This window comes from Elephas maximus, chromosome 15, assembly GCF_024166365.1.
Source record: "Elephas maximus indicus isolate mEleMax1 chromosome 15, mEleMax1 primary haplotype, whole genome shotgun sequence".
Taxonomy (NCBI): Eukaryota; Metazoa; Chordata; class Mammalia; order Proboscidea; family Elephantidae; genus Elephas; species Elephas maximus.
The window spans coordinates 42,535,266-42,556,238 of NC_064833.1; the positions used below are offsets into that span (position 1 = coordinate 42,535,266).

General features: G+C 36.1%; 1 protein-coding gene across 15 annotated transcripts in view; it reads right to left on the minus strand.

The window, feature by feature from the left end:
• The window catches only part of VPS13B (vacuolar protein sorting 13 homolog B), a 915,182-nt gene that overhangs the window by 410,001 nt on the left and 484,208 nt on the right, over window positions 1-20,973 (minus strand). For 14 of the 15 annotated variants that reach the window (XM_049854597.1, XM_049854595.1, XM_049854593.1 and 11 more), the window contains one exon: window positions 788-1,008. In XM_049854597.1, coding sequence (XP_049710554.1) covers window positions 788-1,008 — 221 coding nt within the window. Of the gene's footprint in view, window positions 1-787; window positions 1,009-20,973 lie in introns of those variants that run through there. The other variant, XM_049854604.1, reaches the window with a different exon arrangement.

The window sequence follows — 20,973 nt, forward strand, 5'->3', positions numbered from 1 at the left end:
TGGCTAAATAGTATCTATAGTATTAATACTACTATTATTAGGGTTGTAGTATCTAGTGTATGGATATGCCATTAATTCTTTAATAAAAGAATTTAAAAAATGGCTTCTAACCACTAACACTGCAATAAACATAGCTTTATCAATATTGACCTATCAGATCCAATAATATTCTAAAAAGAATTGTTTAAAAATATTAACTTGAAACAGTATTAAACACTGACTATGAAGAAAACATAATAAAGTCTACCTGACATCAAAAAAAAACAAGTATTAAATTGTATACAATCACACAGATGATCTGAATTCATATTAAAATATAAAACCACAGAATACAACAGGCTTGACTTGTAACTGAAATCCTTAAAAAAATATGATTTCTGTAGTAAACAGTGCCACTCGTTTTTTGTTTTTTTCTTTTACTACCACATGTTGAGCAGAAGAGGTTCTGAGTGAGAAATCTGACTGAAAATTATATTCGATTGCTTCAACAGACTCTTCCAGTCTGACAATAAAACGCATTAACATTTAAAAACTGCATCTATAACTGATTTCATTCCATCAGGTAAAAGATGCATTTATTCTGCCACCATTACATTTTCAAAAGGGTTGAAGTTATAAAACTTGAGAGAGCTTCAAAGCAATTCTTAATCTAGCCACGCAAATCTTGATGGACCAGTTAAAAAAATTTAAGACACTTAATAGAAGAGAAACCCTTCAACAAAATGGAAAACAATTGTTAGTCAATCAAATTATTTTAAATTTCCTTTCATAAACCAAATGTACCAACCTGGGGGTTCGAGCACTTTATCTCAAGTGACTCTAGGTCAACATGTAGACAAACAACAAATGAATGTCTTGTATCAGGTCCTGTAGCAAGTAGTTTTTGAGATGTGACAGCCAGAGTAGAGGTACAACCCATAGGTTCCACTAGGCAAAGTGTCTCTTGTTTTCCAAGAAGGGTATATATGCTGAAATGATGTAAGCTGATGGTCCAAGGAAAAGCATCACCTGATGACGGTGTGGGAAGGAAGTAGGGAAGCACGCAAAAATACAGTTAATTTTTGCCTGATTGTAAATTGTCTACTGTTTATATTTAGAATGTAAAACATTTAATGCGGCATCATGAAAAGCAAATATAGTATCCCAAAGACCAACAAACAATTTACATGTACTTAAATTTATCTTTTCTAAACATTTACATTTGTATTTATTATAACACACTATATGTTATAAACAATACACAAAAAATTTTAAATGAGATGAAATATAAATAAAAATTCCAACTTCTTCTTCCTCACTGTAATGGGTTGTCCTATGCAACTGCTGGGATTAAATGTGCTACACTTTGGAAATCACAGATAATGGATTATACTAGGAAAATGCAATACTTTTTGTATAGACTGAAGATGACCACAGATCTGGCTGTGGAATAACAGAGAAAAAGAATAAACAATCTGCTGTGGTCCACTGGACTATCTGCCTCAGAATCATCTGCATTTAAAATACAGATTCCTGAGTTCTACTTCAGACCTACTTAAATCGGAACTTCTGGTGGTAAGAATCAGGATGAGTCCTACTATGTTCTCTGGACAATTCTTACACATAATAAAAAAAATTTTAAACAAAAATACACACGATTAAAAAAAACAGCACTCATAAAATTTTAGGGTTAAAAGCAAAATTCTTTTATGCATTTTTTCTTTGATCAACTTTTGTGAGATTAACTCATTAAATCATTTTTGTTTCTTATTGTAGCTATAGATAAAATACTTTGTGAAATTGTTTTTCAAAAATCATTTTAAAAATATTCTTATTATTAGAATATTTATAAGCATCAGTTACCATGATGAAACTCTGAAGGAAAATATGTTTCTATCACTTGCATTTTTAAATTTGGTTGTGGTGAACTATATATAACAAAATATTGCCATTTTAACCAGTTTTTATGTCACTTGTTTTTTTTATTTTGCAATTCTACTAACGCTTGTCAGTACAGCAGGCGGTATAATGTAGACATCTTTCTTAACTCAATTATTTTAAAATAAGTTGATAACATTTATTTATGTCTAATTAGAAAAGTAATAGATGTCTCACTGCAGATAATTTGGAAAATAAAATACATAAAGAAAATAAAAACCAGTCCTAATCTAACTTCCACCCTGCCACTTGTAATGACAACCACTACTAACATTTTGTGTATTTCCTTCTTGCCCGTCCCCCATGGGTGGTGTGTATGTCCACGCAGCTTTAGAACCATAACCTCCCTGTATGTACAGTTTTGCACTCTTTAATTAACCGAAGAAAAGAATACCAAGTGAATTACCAAGTAGATGATCTAAACATGCATTTGAATTGTGAATGACACAGTGTACGCCACAAGGTAGATTCTCATTAAGTTTGAACGTTCAAAATGTTCTGACCAAAACTAAGTAATAAAATTATAAACTCTGAAATTGAGACTTGAAAAATAGAATAAATCTAGCGGCATAATAGTCCACAATAACTGCATAATCATGATAACTGCATAATAATAGACAGTCAGCAGTGTGGTACTCTAAGACTTAAAATATTTTACCCCCCAAAAAGAAAGGCAAACTTTAAATCATCTGTAACTAATTCCAAAATTATTTTAAGACCTACACAAGGTTTCACACTATTTACAAAAAATAAAGGCTTGCCAAATTTGTCTTAAGATATTTTGGTATGATTTCAGGTTGAATATTTTAAAACTATTATTGAGGTATATATATATTTTGCAAACTTAATCTTATCAAAGAAATGCTAAATGGTGGTTATGTGGATGAAAGTGCTGCATTTAAATTCACTGAACAACAAAAATCTCAAATGACTTTGGTACTATCTCAGATATATATGTTTCTGCTTCTTCTTTGGTATCAGACCCAATAAACTGAAATTCAATACATCATACTCTAAGTCTTAAAAAGAACATTTTATGGTAATACTTTATGTCCATTTATTTAGCATGCAGACGGTTGTTTTAAAACGCACACTCTGTCTAAAAGATAAATGTTAGTATTCAACGATAAAAATTCCCACAATTATTCGCTATGAAAAAAAAGTCACAAAGTACAACAAATCATTAACTGCACAAGCATCATTAATACACAAATTCTTCTTTTACACAAAAACCAAAATGAAAATATCTATTTATAACACTTGGCAGAATAATGGTCTAGTACTCCCTAAAATATGCCCCAACATTTCCATGACACGTAAGCTCCATACAACTCGAAGAACTCCACGTAGCCTTCTATCAGTCTGGGCTGATCTTCAAGATGAGGATTTTCATTTTAACTGGAAAAGTTCAAAGGCTAAAATCTAGGTCTCTTATTTTGGAGAAACTATTTATTGCTGCCAGACTTCAGAAATGTTCACACAAAATGTCTAATGAGCAAGAAAAAAAGAAAAGCAGGGGCTCTGAGAACTCCATTTGTGTGTGAATTATGATCTCTCTGTATTATTAACAGAGGATAGAATAAAAACAATTCTCAAGAAAATAATGGTCAAACACTATAATTTAGACCAAATAACGTGAAAGAGAGAATGAACATAACAGAATGCTCTTGGACAGAAAAGAATTAAAAAATAACAACGAGAGACTAAGTGAGCCAAGGGGTAGAGTGGTGGGGAACCCAAAGGCCTATGTTACCTTGCAACAGAGTAAAAGTTCCAGAAAAAATTACTGTGGATTTCCTTACATTGTATCTTATGGTGTTGATTTTGCACACTACTAGAATCAAAAGATAAAGTACTGGTTTAGACAACATGAGAAAATGTTCTGGTATTGTATATATCAAAAATTTTATCAATGTTGGAGTCAGTGAACAGTGACTAATTACACAGAATCTTATCATACACATCTAGTTTATGACCCGGCATCTCATGGGGTATGGATTAATATTCTGGAAAGGGAATCAAGCTTACCCTTTCTAAAGATACTCTACTATAGGAAAAGTTATATGTACTTGGGGTCAAAGTGAATCACTTTAAAAATATCAACATGGCAAAGGAGGAAATATTCACACTGGTGAATATTGGAAATATTTTTCTCAGTTTTCTTTGTTCTCATCATCTTAGATGATGAATTTTTAATTCTTCTTCAGAACCCCAAAATTACCTTCTTCTTTTCTGTAACTTTATTTTTGTATGTTCTACAATCTTAGAAGGAGAAATCCATAAACAGATCTCAGCATGACTCAGGCAAACTTTGATTTCAAATATGAATTATTATAACAAAGATTATTTTACTACTTATAATGAAGGTGACACTTTGGAGAAAGATACACTGAATTCTACACATACAAATAAACCAAAATTGCTGATACTGTTCCCCCAACAAGTTGGCACTTAAACTGATGTAAAGCAGTTCAGATAAACGGTTCTTTAATTCTGTGTGATATTAATTTAAGTAATGGGTGCTTTTGAGGTATCAAGGCACTACAAATGATAAAAAGTTTAATCAATTTTCCTGACAGAGAAGAATAGCTGAAAAACCTAGAAGAGAGCAAAATGAAAATGAGCAACGTATCATTTTATTTGGTTTGAGGCCAAAATTCTACATTTCAAACAAAGGACTATTTTGTACTATGAAATACAAAATGCATTGCATATACAAAATAAAATAATCAGGATAATGAAAACAACAGATAACTGATTCCAAATTTGTGATTCTTCACATCTAGAAACTCACAAATTCACTGCTAAAACTACTAGTCCAAGAAACTGTTCCAAATTCTAAATGAGGAACTTCTAATTATTCAGTTCTATTTGTTGGAAATTTCTTACAGAAGAGGACGGGATGAAAAGAAGCCTGAGCTTTGGTGATTACAGTTCTCCATAACTCAGTGCCTTAAGTGTGGCTTCTCTGGGATGGTCCTGGGGCTCCCGTGTACCATTTCAAAGACATGCTAATGCCTGTTTTAATAGAGACTACCTATGAAAATAGAAATGGAGTGGTTTTGGGTATTGAGGGGTTTACTACTCTGTAAGAAGATTCTATCCTATCAGTAATATCAGTGCCATATGATGAATAGTCTATGTCAAACAGACAGCCAGACATATAAGAAAAGAACAAATATAGCCAGTATATGATAACGTTAAAGATCTGTAAACCATCACTGAAAAGGAGAGAAATAAATATTACTTAATCTGAGAATGCTCAGGGAAGCTGTAAATATGAAGAACATCTATATTTAACTGAAAAACATTCAGAAGGGGTGGCCCTGAACTATAGAAAACAAATTAAAAGAGTGGTTTCACAGAAGTCAGAGGAGAATTTCAAGAAGGAAACAATCAACAACATCGATAACAGAATCAAGAGGATTTTCTCTGGGGAAAGAGTACACGTAGATTAAAACTTACTTTCTAAACCTAACAGAATTAACTTAGTATTTATCTGGGGGGGAGTGTGATAAATGAAGACACATAATATAATCCCTACAGCAACCATTAAAAGTACAGTAAAAAAAATCAAGAGGAAATGATACTCTAAAAATATTAATTTAAAATAGAGAGGGTAGCAAAAGAAGAACAGAGGAGCAAAAAAGATAGATACATAGAAAACAAATAGTAAATGAAAAATCTGATTCAAACATATTAATATTACATTAAATACAAATGGTCTAAACGCCCCCATTCAATATCAGAGATTATGAGACTGCTTGAAAAAAGCAAAATCTAAAAAAATATTGTCTAAAACAGAAGCACCTCCATTCAAAAACACAACAAGGCTGAAAATAAAAGGATGGAGAACATTTACCATGCAAAGTATACCCGTAAGTGGACTGGAGTAGCTGTGTTAATAATAGATACAATAGATTTAAGACAAGAAATATTACAGAGACAAAGGAGGACACTTCATAATGGAAAAAGGGTCCATACTTTAGGAAGACATAAAAATTATACATGCATATACATCTAACAACAGAGCCTCAAAATGCATGAAGCAACAACTGACAGAATTTAATTGACAAAATACTTCAAGATATCAATACCCCACTCTCAATAATCAAAAGAATAATTAAACAGAAACTCGGTAGGGCCATAGAAGGGTTAAACACTATCAACCAAGTTGAACTAACTGACATAGACAGAATGTTAAACCCAACAACTGCAGGACACATAATGAAATGCAAATAGAACATTTTTCCAAACAGACCACATGCTAGACCAGAAAATAATCACAATAAATTTAAAATAAAAATAAAAGGATTTAAATAACACAAAGTATGTTCTTCCACCACAATGGTTACAAGTCAACAATAGAAAGAATTCTGTCAAATCCCCCAAATACTTGAAAATTAAACAGTACACTTCTAAATAACCCATGGGCCAAAGAAGAGATCATAAGGAAACTAAGAAAATATTCAGAACAAATGAAAATGAAAACACATCAAAATTTCTGAGATGCAGCACACAATACAGGGGAGGTCAGCACAATTGGACTAAACCAAAAGCAAAGAAGTTTCCTGAATAAACTAAATGCTTCCAAGGCCAGCGTAGCAAGGGCAGGGGTCTGAGGGACCATGGTTTCAGGGGACATCTAAGTCAATTGCCATAATAAAATCTATTAAGAAAACATTTTGCATCCCACTTTGAAGAGTGGCATCTGAGGTCTTAAACGCTAGCAAGCAGCCATCTAAGATGCATCAATTGGTCTCAATCCACCCGGATCAAAGGAGAATGAAGAACACCAAGGACACAAGGTGATTATGAACCCAAGAGACAGAAAGGGCCACATGAACCAGAGACTACATCATCCTGAAACCAGAAGAGCTAGATGGTGCCTGGCTACAACCGATGACTGCCCTGACAGGGAACACAACAGAGAACCCCTGAGGGAGCAGGAGACCAGTGGGATGCAGACCCCAAATTCTTGTAAAAAGACCAGACTTAATGGTCTGAGACTAGAAGGACCCCGGTGGTCATGGCCCCCAGACGTTCTGTTGGCCCAGGACAGGAACCATTCCCGAAGCCAACTCTTTAGACATGGATTGGACTGGACAATGGGTTGGTGAGGGATGCTGGTGAGGAATGAGCTTCTTGGATCAGGTGGATACTTGAGACTATGCTGACATCTCCTGCCTGGTGGGGAGATGAGAGGGTGGAGGGGGTTAGAAGCTGGCAAAATGGACACGAAAAGATAGACTGGAGGGAGAGAGCAGTCTGTCTCATTAGGGGGAGAGTAATTGGGAGTGTGTAGCAAGGTGTATATGGGTTTTTGTGTGAGAGACTGACTTGATTTGTAAGCTTTCACTTAAAGCACAATAAAAATTATTAAAATAAAACTTTCTGAGATGTAGCTAAATCATTGTTTAGAGACAAATGTATAGCTTTAAATGCCTATATCAGGGAAAAAAGAAATTTCTCAAATCGATAGCCTAAGTACCCCCTTAAGAAGCTGGGAAAAATTAGATTAAAAAACCCCAAAGCAAGTAGAAGAAAGGAAATAATAAACATTCCAGCAGAAATCACTGAAATAGAAAGGAGAAAAGAGAAAAAAGTAAATAAAACCAGAAGTTAGTTCTATGAATATATCAGCAATACTAATAATCCTTTAGGTAGACTAACCAAGAACAAAGTAGAGAAACAACAAAATACCAAAAATAGGAATGAAAAAAGGAACATCACTATCAGACTTACAGAAATTAAAAAAGGATTAAAACGGAGTATCACGAACAACTTTATGCCAACAAATTAGACAACTTTCTAGAATGACACAAATTATCAAAACTGACAAAAGAAGGAACAGAACACCTGAAGAGACCTATAACAAGTGAAGAAATTGAATTCTTAATTAGCAGTCGAGTTCCACATGGTTTCACTGGTATATTGTATCAAATTCTTAAAGAAATAAGGCTAATTTTTCACAAACTCTTCCAGAAAATAAAAAAGCAGGAAACACTTCCCAACTCATTCTATGAGGTCAGCATTACCCTGATATGAAAACCAAATACAGACATTACAAGAAACCTACAGACTAACATCCTTCGTAAAATGCAAAAAATTCTTAAAGTAAATATTAGCAAACTGTATTCTGCACCAAATAAGGAGGATGACACACCATAACCAAATGGAATTTATCCCAGAAATGCAAGACTGGCTTAATTGATCAATTGTGTAAAATTAACATAATATACCGTACTAGTAGCATAAAGTACAAAAACTATATGATCATCTCAAGAGATTCACAAAAAGCACCTGAAAAAATCCAAAACAAATTCATGGTACAAATTCTCAACAAGCTACGAATAAAAGGGAACATCGTTTTAGGGCATCAATGAAAAATTCATAGCTAACATCGTAATTACGGTGAAAGACTGAACACTTTTCCCTTAAGACTGGGAACAAGGCAAAGGTGTCCACTTTCACTAGTTCTATTCAGCAATTTACTGGAAACTTCAGGCAAAGTAATAAGGTAAAAACGCAACAAAACTAATGTCATTCAGGAGGGAAAGAAATAAGTAAAACTGTCTGTATTCAGATGGCATGATCCAGTATATAGAAAATCCTAAGGAATCCACAGTAAAAACAACTAAAACTAATAAACGAGTTCAGCAAGGTCACAAGATACAAGAAAAAATTACAAACATTGTATTTTTATATACCAGTAATGAACAACACAAAAAAGAAAATAATTTCATTCAAAATAGCAAAGAAAGGCAGGATTTAACAAAGGAAGTACAAAACATGTACACTGAAAACTACAAAACATTGCTAAGAGAAATTCAAGAATATCTAAATGAATGGACACTTCACATTTATGAACTAGAAGGCTCAATATTATTAAGATGACAAATGTTACCATATTGATCTATACATTAAATGCCATTCCTATCAAACTTCCACAGGCTCTTTCTGTAGAAATAAACCGATGCTAAAACTTATATGGGAGTGCAGAATACCTAGAATAGCGAAAATAATTTTGAAAAAGACGAACAAAGTTGGAAAATGTATAGAACCCAATGTTGAAACTTACTATAAAGCCACAGCAATCAAGACAGTGTGGTATAGGCACATGGAAATGAGTAAAGATCAATGGGACAGAATTGAGTGTATTGTTGGGGGGGGGGGTTATGTTTACGGCCAACTGATTTTCCATAAAGGTGCCAAAACAATTTAATTGGTTGGAGGGTGTTGGGGGGGGGGCGACAATAACAGACTTTTAAACAAATGGCACTGGGACAACTGGATATCTATATGCAGGAAAATGAACTTAGACCCTTACCTCAAATCATACACAAAAATTACTTTGAAAGGCATCACAGACTTAAACGTAAGAATGAAAATACAGAAGTTCTACAAAAAAACAGAAAATGTCTTCATGACCTTGAGATAGAAAAAGAGTTCTTAGATATGACACCAAAAGCATGATTTATGAAAGAAAAAAATTGATAGATCAGTATTCATCAAATTTAAAAACTTCCACATTTTCTAGAACACTAAATTGTGCTCATGGGGAACCTATATACATAGATTAAGAGGTGGTTCTTCGGACAGAACAAGGAGATACTGTATGGTTTAAAGTCAGGAAAGGTGTGTGCCAGGCTTGTATCCTTTCATCATACCTGTTCAATCTGTAGTCTGTACAAATAATGCAAGAAACTGGACTATAAGGATTGGAGGAAGACTCATTAACAACCTGCAATATGCAGATGACACAACCTTGTGTGCTGAAAGTGAAGAGGACTTGAAGCACTTACTAGTGGAAGATCAAAGACCACAGCCTTCAATATGGATTATACCACAACATAAATAAAACTCCTCACAACTGGACCAAAAAACAACATCATGATAAAGAGAAAGAAGTTTGACATTGTTAAGCATTTCATTTTACTTGGATCCACAATCAAAACTCATGGAAGTAGCAGTTAAGAAATAAAAAGACGTGTTGCATTGGGCAAATCTGCTCCAAAGGACCTCTTTAAAGTGTTGAAACACAAAGACGTCACCACGTCTGAAGACTAAGGTGCCATAGTATTTTCAATCGCATCACAGGGACGTTAAAGCTAGATAATGAATAAAGAAGGCAGAAGAAGAATTGATGCCTTTGAATTATGGTGCTGGCAAACAATATCGAATACGCCATGGACTGCCAAGAGAATGAACAGATTTCTCATGGAAAAAGTATAACCAGAATGCTCCTTAGAAGCCAGGATGGCAAGACTGCATCTCACATACTTTGGTCATGTTTTCAGGAAGGGTCAGTCCCTGGAGAAGGATACCATGCTGGGTAAAGTTCAGGGTCATCAGAAAAGAGGAAGACCCTCAATGAGATGGACTGACACAATGGCTGCAACAATGAGGTCAACCACAACAGCGATTGTGAGAATGATGCAGGACCGAGCAGTTTCGTTCTGTGGTACATACAGGGTCGCTTGAGTCAGAACTGACTCGACAGCACCTAACAACAACACTTTAAAAGTTACCATTGAGAAAATGAAAAGACAAACTATAGCCCAGAAAAAAGGATTAGTAAATCAAGTATTTGAAAAAGGACATGGATCTAGGATATATAAAGAACTCCTACAACTCATTATCAAGACAAACAACCCAATTAAAAGTGGACAAATGATTTGAATACATATTTCACTAAAGAAGGTAGGTTGCTGTATTCTTTTCTGTGCTGTCGAGTCGAATCTGACTCATAGCAACCTTATATGACAGAGTAAAACTTCACCATAGGGTTTCCTAGGCTGCAAATCTTTAGAGGACCAGATTGCCAGGTCTTTTTTCCTATGCAGCAGCTGGTAGGTTTGAACTGCCAACCTTTCGGGTAGCAGCTGAGTAGTTACCCATTTTGAAACTAGGGTGCCAAACAAGGTATACAAATGGTTGTTAATTAGATTCAACCAAAACCAAATCAAACTCATTGCTGTTGAGTCTATTCCGACTCATAGTGACCCTATAGGACAGAGTAGTACTGCCTCATAGAGTTTCCAAGAAATGTGCCTAGTGGGTTCTAACTGTCAACCTTTTGGTTAGCAGACATAGCACTTAACTACTATGCTGCCAAATACTGCTGCTATATCCTGATCTACATTCCACCTTTTGTCTAGCACATTCTGGTCACTCCCTCACACCCTTACACTGAACTCCTATTTCCTAAGACAACTTGACTCCCTCTTTTCCCTGTAACCTGAAAAAACATGATTTACACAAGGAAGAAAGTCCACATTTTACTAAATAACATAAAAGAATTAATGCAGATTTTTTTAGGAAGTGCTCTTACTTCAAAGTGAAAATGAATTTAGAACATTAAATCTATATGAAATCTTCATAAAAAAAGAAGACAAAAACAGGGCTAAAAATTTTGTCATTACTATCCTATTATATAATAAATATATATATGTTTATTTCTACATAATATATAACCTTAAATAATAAGTATTACACAAGTTGACAAACCAAATGTTTGGAAAAAACAAAAACCCAAAATGTTAACATTGGTTATCATCAAGAATGATTTTTATATTCTTCTGTATATGTTTCTTGCTTTCCGATTTCCGTTAATGAGAATATATTACATTTACAATGACTTAAACAGCGCATTTTTAAGGTCTTAAGGCAATGTAGAAGAGTCCTAGTGGCACAGTTTTTAAGTACTTGGCTGCTAATTGAAAGGTCAAAGGTTTGAACCCACTAGACTCTCCGCAGTAGCAAGATGTGGCAGTCTGATTCTGTAAAGATTTACAGCCTTGGAAGCCCTACAGAGCAGTTACACTCGGTCCTACAGGTTGCTGTGAGTCGGAACCAATTCAGTGGCAATAGGTTAGACAAATGATGGAACAGGCTAGATGTGAGCTACTGAGATGAAGAGAATAATGTCTACAGCAATTATAATAACTACATTTAGACAATTCAACAGTTTAACTTCATTTGTAATAAATATATGACAGTTTCCATAAGATTTATTTAAAAACAACAACAAACTGAAATTCTTATCTGAGCTTCTTCCTCTGTTTACATATATGGATTAAAGTCAGACACTGAGTGAAACTGGAAAGCAAATCATTACATTTCATCGCTATGTATAAGGATAACTGGAAGCTGTGATTATCAAACTATGACATAAAATGGAACGAAACACAAAAATCACTAAGGTGAATCACAAGTATATGGAAAAACAGCTTTCATGCTCTTCATAGATGGCGAACAATTTTTATATCAGTTTCTATTAAAACTCAGTAAATCCAACTACAGCAAAGTTTTAATTTATAAATGATCTCAATATTCCATTTCTGTCAAAATATTTTATTAAAGTCACAGGCAACTCTTTGAAAGAAGAAAAAACAAACCTCTTCTAGGCACAGCATAGAAACCCATCTGCTCGGAGGTGTTAGGTGGACGCAGCAAATTACATCTGCAAGCCTTGCTTCAAGTGCTCCCTAATGAAACTCAAGATGTTGATTCTGACCCAAACACCCTACACAGATTGATTCTGGCTACATTAGAGATCATCTCTCCCTTTCCTGGCAATTGAAATCAGATGACACATTTCAACAAAGAGTCCCTCATTTTGAAATTCAGAAGTCCAAGTTTAGTATAGAAAAAGCTTCAAATCAATAATGAGAAAACTTCTTATTCGTTGTATTGATCATCTGTATAATGCTGTTCTTTTTTTCATTTCATAATAACTAGGGCTATTTTTTTTCTTTTTCCAATCGTTTATGAACCTAAAGACAAATTAAAAGTTGATCTTTTCATCGTATTTTTTTCCCTTATTATAACCAAAAACTACTTAGTTAATGAACTAAAAGTTATTGCTTCATTTATTCAACAAATATTTAGTGAGCTCCCATTCAGTGTCATACAATGTGCTAGGTGATGGGAGTATAACAGTGAACAGATATATGCACACCCATGTACACTGCAGCACTGTTTACAACAGCTAACAGATAGAAGCAACAAAGATGCCCATCAACGGATAAATGAGTAAATAAATTATGGTATATTCACACAATGGACTACTACACATCAGTAAAGAACACTAATAAATCTGTGAAACATTTCATAACTTGGAGGAATCTGGAAGGCATTATGCTGAGCTGAGTGAAATTAGTCAGTTGCAAAAGGACAAATATTGTATAAGGCCACTATTATAGAACTCAAGAAATAGTTTAAACAGAGAAGAAAATATTCTCTGACAGTTACAAGATGGGGGAGGGGGCGTGGGAGAGGCGTATTCACTAATTAGATAGTAGATAAGAACTACTTCAGGTGAAGGGAAAGACAACACACAACACAGGCAAGGTCAGGACAACTGGACTAAACCAAAAGCAATGAAGTTTCCTGAATAAACCGAATCCTTCAAAGGCCAGCATAGCAGGGGCAGGGGTTTGGGACCATGGTTTCAGGGCACATTTAAGTCAACTGACATAAAATCTATTAAGAAAACATTCTGCATCCCACCTTGGAGAGAGGCGTCTGGGGTCTTAAACGCTACCAAGCAGCCACCTAAGATGCATCAATTCGTCTCAACATCAAGGACACACAGTAATTATGAGCCCAAGAGACAGAAAGGGCTACATAAACTAGAGACTACAACAGCCTGAGACCAGAAGAACCAGATGGTGCCCAGTTACAACCGATGACTACCCTGACAGGGAACACAACACAGAACCCCTGACAGAGCAGGAGAACAGTGGGATGCAGACCCCAAATTCTCGTAAAAAGACCAGGCTTAATGGTCTGACTGAGACTAGAAGGACCCCGGTGGTCATGGCCTCCAGGCCTTCTGTTGGCCCAGGACAGGAACCATTGCCAAAGTCAACTCTTCAGACAGGGGTTGGACTGGACAATGGGTTGGAGAGGGATGTTGGTGAGGAGTAAGCTTCTTGGATCGTCGACATTTGAGACTACGTTGGCATCTCCTCCCTGTAGGGGAGATGAGAGGGTAGAGGGGGTTAGAAGCTGGTGAAATGGACACGAAAAGACAGAGTGGAGGGAGGGAGTGGGCTGTCTCATTAGGGGGAAAGCAATTGGGAGTATGTAGCAAGGTGTATATAAGTTTTTGTGTGAGAGACTGACTTGATTTGTAAACTGTCACTTAAAGCACAATGAAAATTAAAAAAAAAAAAAAGTGAGGCTAACAGGAATTTTAAATATTGTTTGATACTGGGTGTACCACCACCACCACCTTTCCCCCAGAAGAGTAAAAAAAAAAAAACTAAACTAAACTAAACCCATTGCCTTTGAGTTGATTCTGACTCATAGAGACTCTAAAGGAGAGACTAGAACTGCCCCATAGGGTTTCCAAGGAGCGCCTGGTGGATTCGAACTGCCGACCTTTTGGTTAGTACCCATAGCACTTAACCACTATGCCACCAGGGATTCACACAAGAGAAACTCTTCCATAAAATCCTTTAATGATTTTATGTGAGTGGATTCTACAAGCAATTAAAAGAAGTGAAGAGCTTTATGTCCATTACAGATGCTACACAAGGTTCTGGGAGTATGGTAGCAGAACAGACTGAAAAGGAACAGGGATCTGGGACATAGCAGACATTTGGGAGCCAAGTCATGAAATTTGTAATCTCAGGAAATCCTATCTAGATATTAATAACTGTAACGGTTTTTACTGAGCACTTAGCTTGTGCCAAGTACTGTTTATAAAGTACTTGCTATGAGCTCTGTACTATTTTAAAGGCTTTAAGCATCAACTCATTTAATCCTTACAACTCTATGAGGAGGTACTATTCGCCCCATTTCAGAGAGTTTAATTAACCTAAGGAGTCCCTGGGTGGTGCAAACAATTAATGAGCTAAGCTGCTAGCTGAAAGGTTGGTGGTTCAAGTTTACCCATAGATGCCCTAGAAGAAAGGTCTAGTGATCTACTTCCGAAAAATCAGTGAAAACCCTTTGTGGAGCACACCTCTATTCTGATACACATGGGTTGCCATGAGTCAGAATCAACTTTATGGCAAATGTTCAGGTAACCTAAACAGGGCCATAAAGTTAGTAAGCAGCAGAGCTATGATTTAAAACATGGTTCCAGGATTCTCAGTTTTTGTCACTATGCTATCCACTTTCTCTGTGTTACATATAGTTTATTGGGCACTTATCACAAGTTACTACACTATGCTAGGTGACTTATATACATTATCTCATTTAATTCTCACAACCCCTTGAAAAAGACACCAAGTGGAGTAATAGATACCAAGCAGGATTCAGTCCATGACTGTTCGATCCTAAGACCCTTGCTGTTAACCCCTACACAATACTGCCCTTCTTTAAAATAACAGAGTTGTTTTTGTAATAAATTTGGAAGGAAAAAATCTGCACTGCTTTATGAGAACTTCATTCATTCAACAAACATCTATTGGGTACCTATCATGTGACAATCAGAATTCAGATTAGAACAAGACAGATATGGTGCCTGCTTTCTCATACTTGACAAGCTATTGAGAAGAATACTTCAATAAACAAACGATTCAGTAACCACGTACATATCAAGGATAAATAACTTCTTGCAAATAGAATTTTTTTTTTTTTTTTATCCTCAGGAGCTCCAAAAGTTAAGGAGTGAGCCATGTATTTAATATAACAAACTTCTTAAAATCTATATTGTATGTGTGTGTGTGTAGTACTATCAGTCCACCAGCCTTATGGTATTTTCAACTTTTAAACTCACTGGGAACCCAAATATAACGAAGGGATGAGTAATGAGGAAAAGGGGTAAGAAATTAACACACAGCACTGGATAGAGAAGAAATAAATGACTACATGTAATTAAGTGGTTCTTAAAAAAAAATAAGAAGTTTGGTTGGCTTGTGAGACTTAAGATCAAAGAAGTCAACAAAAACCATCAAAAAGAGTCAACATCAGGAGATGCTCTATGATGAAAGGGCAAATACCTTAATTTTATAACTGTATTGTCTGATGTCATGTCTGACATAAAAATAAATAACTGATGAGTACTCAAAATAATTAATTTGTATCTCTAGGATCCAACACACTCTTGGCACTGTAGAGTCAATATATGAGATTCTTAGTGGGACAACAAATAAGGAATTCAGAAAATAAAAGAGTATGGTTGACAGAACAGCAAATATAAAGCAAGATGGAATGAGCAACAGAGATTTTAAGTGGTAACAGGGCTAGGTAATAGCACGTGTTCTGATAGCACTGAAGAGGGATATAAAACAGACACAAAAAAACCCGTTGCTGTCGAGTTAATCCCGACTCATAGTGACCCTATAGGACACAGCAAAACTGCCCCACTGGGTTTCCAAGGAGTGCATAGTAGATCTGAACTGCCAACCTTTTTGATTAGCAGCGGACCTCTTAACTACTGCAACCACCAGGGCTCCCAAGAGGGATATAGGTGGAAGAAAAAAAAAAAAAACTGTGATACTTGTGAGAACTGGAATTCGATGGGACTGCCTTGTTTTTCTGGGTCTACCAAGTTTTCCACCTTTGACAGGATCCATGCAATCTTGCCACTTTTCTATAGCTCTCCGTTAGTGGAAAATATTTGAATTTTCCTTTTCTGACTGGATTCTGCCTTACACAGGTTCCAGCTTTCAAAGGTTTTAATGTATAGGTATCTGTTACTTAACATACATGATACATTCTGTGAAACAAGACATTATGTGACTTGGATGTTGTGTAAACACCTTTGTCTGCAGGATCCCGGGTGTACCGGCCTGGGGGTTGCTGTATGGCTCAAAACCCAGATAGCCCCCATTGTGGACACCTCAGGTGAATGGTTGGTGGGTGCAGCCAAGGCAGCTCCCGGTGCAGGTGCCTCAGGTGAGCACTCGGTAGGAGTTCCACCTGGCTGTCGCAGCCTTCTCTGCTAAGCCAGCTGCAGGGAAGGCCAGCTTGCCCATGAGAAACTGCATGGGGAGGGGACAGTGCAGGCCAAGGGGGACAAGGGCGTCCCAGCCAGGGCTGGGCCATCCGGGGTGCACACTTTCCATCAATGCTCTATGAAACCACAGTGGACAAAACAAAGGGACTAGATCCACCGAGTTGAGTGTGCCAAGGCGGACTGGGGTTGGGAGTTTGGGCCTGGGCCTCCATTGCTGCAGACTAGGTGTTGCGCAGCAGCTGGGCAGAAGCATTGCTTGGACCTCAAATGGGGGACTGGCATCCTGGCACTCAGACACCTGCGTGCCCTGGCCCACAAATGTATATGTAGTTGGACAAGATGCACATTACGTCAAATTTATGTTTCTTTCAGATATCTCAGGATATCGATAAAGCCTTAAGGTAAGTATAAAAAGGTCTCATTTTATTACTTGTATTCTAGTTGCACTCATAATGATAAACCTGGATAATTTTTTTAAAAGATTAAATTTTATACCGGATTTCCTGCTTAAGAAGGCAGAGAATATATACAATATACAAAATACTTTCATCAAAATAAGACTTTAAGTATAAAAACCTTAGTTATCTAGGAAATTTTTTTCTTTGAGGCTCATACCATAGTGAATCTAAATAACTGGTTTCAATGAACTATTATTTTAATAGAATTTAAGAACTCCAGAATAATAACGAAGACATGCCAAAGAAAAATAATTTATCAGGAGTTATGAGAATGAATTAAAAAAGAAAAAAAAGTTTTAATTAAATATAAGGTCTTCTTAACTACCAGAGCCAAATGGTGATATTCATGTAGAAATTTTAACTAAAAGTCAGTTGTTTTTTATAGATTTATATAGACAATGAGTCATTAAGTTCTAATCAAAAGAGTTGTTGTTGGCTGCTGTCAATTCCAACTCATAGTGACCTCATGTGATGAAGGAGAACTGCCCCGTAGGGTATTCTTGGTTACAGTCTTTATAGAAGCAGATTGCCATTTCTTTCTCTCTCATAATTGCTGGGTGGGTTCAAACCACCAACCTTTTGGTTAGCATCTGAGAGCTTAAACCTTGAGCCAGAGCAGTGTCACCAAAAACCCACTGTCGTCGAGTCAATTCCGAATCATAACAACTCTATCGAACAGAGTAGAACTGCCCTACAGGGCTTCCAAGGAGCTGCTGGTGGATTCAAACTGCCAACGTTTTGGTTAGCAGCCGAATTCTTAACCACTATGCCATGAGGGCTATAGAATAGTGTCAGAGAATTTGAAAATTGTTCAAAGAATGGGTCTTTAGTCCTTCCCTTGATATCATTAGCCACTTCATTCTTTTCAATGAATTCCAATTTTGCTTAAGTTATTCTGAATTGGTTTTTGTTGCTTACAACAAAAGAATATCAAGTGATTTATACATCTAGGTGCGATCCTCTAAAAGAAACCTAGTGATGCAATGGTTAAGCACTCAGCTGTTAACCTAAAGGATGCCAGTTTGAACCCACCAGCCACTCTGTGGGAGAAAAAGCCTGGTGGTCTGCTCCATTCCTCCATACTAAGAAACTCTATGGGGCAGTTCTACTCTGTCATATAGGGTGTCCATAAAATAATCGACTCAATGACACACAACAACCACCAACATCCTCTCTCTCATCTTTTTCAATGCTAACCTAAAGCATGTCAGTTCGAACCCACCAGCTACTCTGTGGGAGAAAAAACCTGGTGATCTGCTCCTTTAAAGATTTATATCTAGGAAACCCTACAGGACAGCTCTACTCTCACATAGGGTCTCTATGAGTTATAATCAACTTGACATCACACAACAACCACCACCATTCTCTCTCTCCTGTCTTTCTCAAATAATTAATTTAAAAAACACTGCAGATTTATTGTATCAACTCTTTATTTTCTCTTCAGTCTTCAAGTGACCATCACTTGACATTCATTAACTTCATTCTTGAGAAGGTACTGTGATAAGAAAAACCAATGACCAAAACGTCAAATCCCTTCAACACTTTCAGTCCTTACCTAACTGGGCATTCTTGCTACATTTAAAATAATCTAACCCTTTTCTTCCATAAGACTATTGTCTCATGGTTTTTCCTTTATTCATCTGACCTTTTCAGTTCCCTTCATAGATTACTCCTTTACTTCTCTCCCATAAACTTTAGTGTTCTCCCTTGTTCTATCCTGATCCCACTGAATTTGCCATTACGTTGTGTTGTTGTTAGCTGCCATTAAGTGGGCCCCTGACTCATAGTGACAACAGGTTCAGACCATTATGTTCCATAGGGTTTTCACTGACTGATTTTCAGAAATAGATCACCAAGCCTGTCTTCCTAGTCTGTCTTAGTCTAGAAGTTCCACAGAAGCCTGTTCAGCATCATAACAACACACAAGCCTCAAATGACAGACGGGTGGTGGCTGTACTTGAGATGGCATTGGTCAGGAATCAAACCCAGGTCTCCCAGATGGAAGGCGAGAATTCTACCACTGAAGGAAGTGGCTTTTTTCATGGTTTTCTCTGCTATGATTGCAAGAGATACCACAAAAGTTTTAAAGATAGAAAATGTGTAAACAAATAGCAAGTGATTCTAAGGTGCAGGAGGGGGGTAAATTATGAAAATGTAATCTGATTTATGTCATCAGCCCTTAGAGAGATTGCAATACTCAAGTATATTTGAAAAGGAGAATGTAGGCATCACACTGAAACCAGGAAGACTGGCTGAGTGGGAGTGAATGAGTAAATAGACCTCCAGATTCTTTATGCACAGGTGTAAAGGCAGAGAGTAGATAATTCCTTATGGGTATGCGTCAAAGGGTTACACACAAATATTTTTACAAATACCTTTTAAAATAGAAAAAAAAGAAAACATTTCTGGTCCTTCATAAGAAGTCAATATCCACAGCTTTTTAATACCTAAAGAGAGTTTAAATCTCTTGAAGTAATCTCCTTTCATCAGGGTAGGTTTGGCCAATGAGTTACCATATGGGTAAAAAATTGTTTCTATTTTATATTTCAATGTTGATTATACAGTCACTCTATATTCTCCTAGGGAGTGTGAAAAATAGGCTTTGGAAGTTTCTATACGATTCTAGCCCTCTACATCTGGTATGTAATTTCTTTCTTTAAAAGTTCAAAATAAACTAAGTCGCTGCCTAACTCAGTCCTAGAAAAAAAATCAGAGAATATAGTAATATTTGATGTCTTGATGGAAACTTCCGTAGGTCTTAAGTCATTCATAACGTATTTGAAAAACAAAATGAGAATAAAATAATTTATCATATAAAAAGAAAAAGCAGTAGAAGTTGGCAGGAGTTTTGTAAATTAAGAGGGATTTTAAAAGAGTACTACAGAAATAAAAGTGCTTGGGCAGTATATATCAGCCCTTTCATAAAATCCATTAGGGAAAAGGGGCATATTATTGTCACAACATCTTTAAAAACATCACTAATGAATACTGTTTTCAGCAAAATGGTGGATTTAGTGTCTTCTGCTAAAAACAAGTAGAAATTAGGAAATTTAAAAGTATAAGAATATATTTATAACATACTTACATAGAATATTTAAAAATACAAGTTTTTATGTTTGCACACACACACACATATATTAACAATATATTCTTAAATTCATTAATGAGCTCCCCCCAAAAATAGGGATTATTAAGTCCAGAGTCTGGAGAACCCAGAAACTCAGAGAAGTAAGCAGAGCAAACACCTCGAGGCATTTCAAAACTGGTTAAATTGAGTATCCTTTTCACAGCCAAGCCTGAATGAAGACAAAGCGCAGGGCCAGTGCACAATACAGAGACTAACTGGACATAAAGCTAGTAAACAAATGGCTATAATCTAAATGTTAGCATAAATTTGAAATAAGCTGCCCTGTCCCTCTCTGTATGACCCTCTCACAAACTCTACCAGAAAACTGAATCTTGAACAGAGAAAAAAAAAGCTCTCATAAGAGGCTGTAGTCTGAATTTTTATTATCTGAATGGCATAAAAACTTCTAATCAAGAATTTAGTTTTAGGTGGTCCATTTTTTGGGGTCCTGAAATGGTAATGCCCCAACCTGACCAAAATGCAAGTCTTTCAGACTAGCCTTAAAAAATTTCCAGTCAACATTCCCAGGAAAATAAGTGACTCTCAAGAGGAAA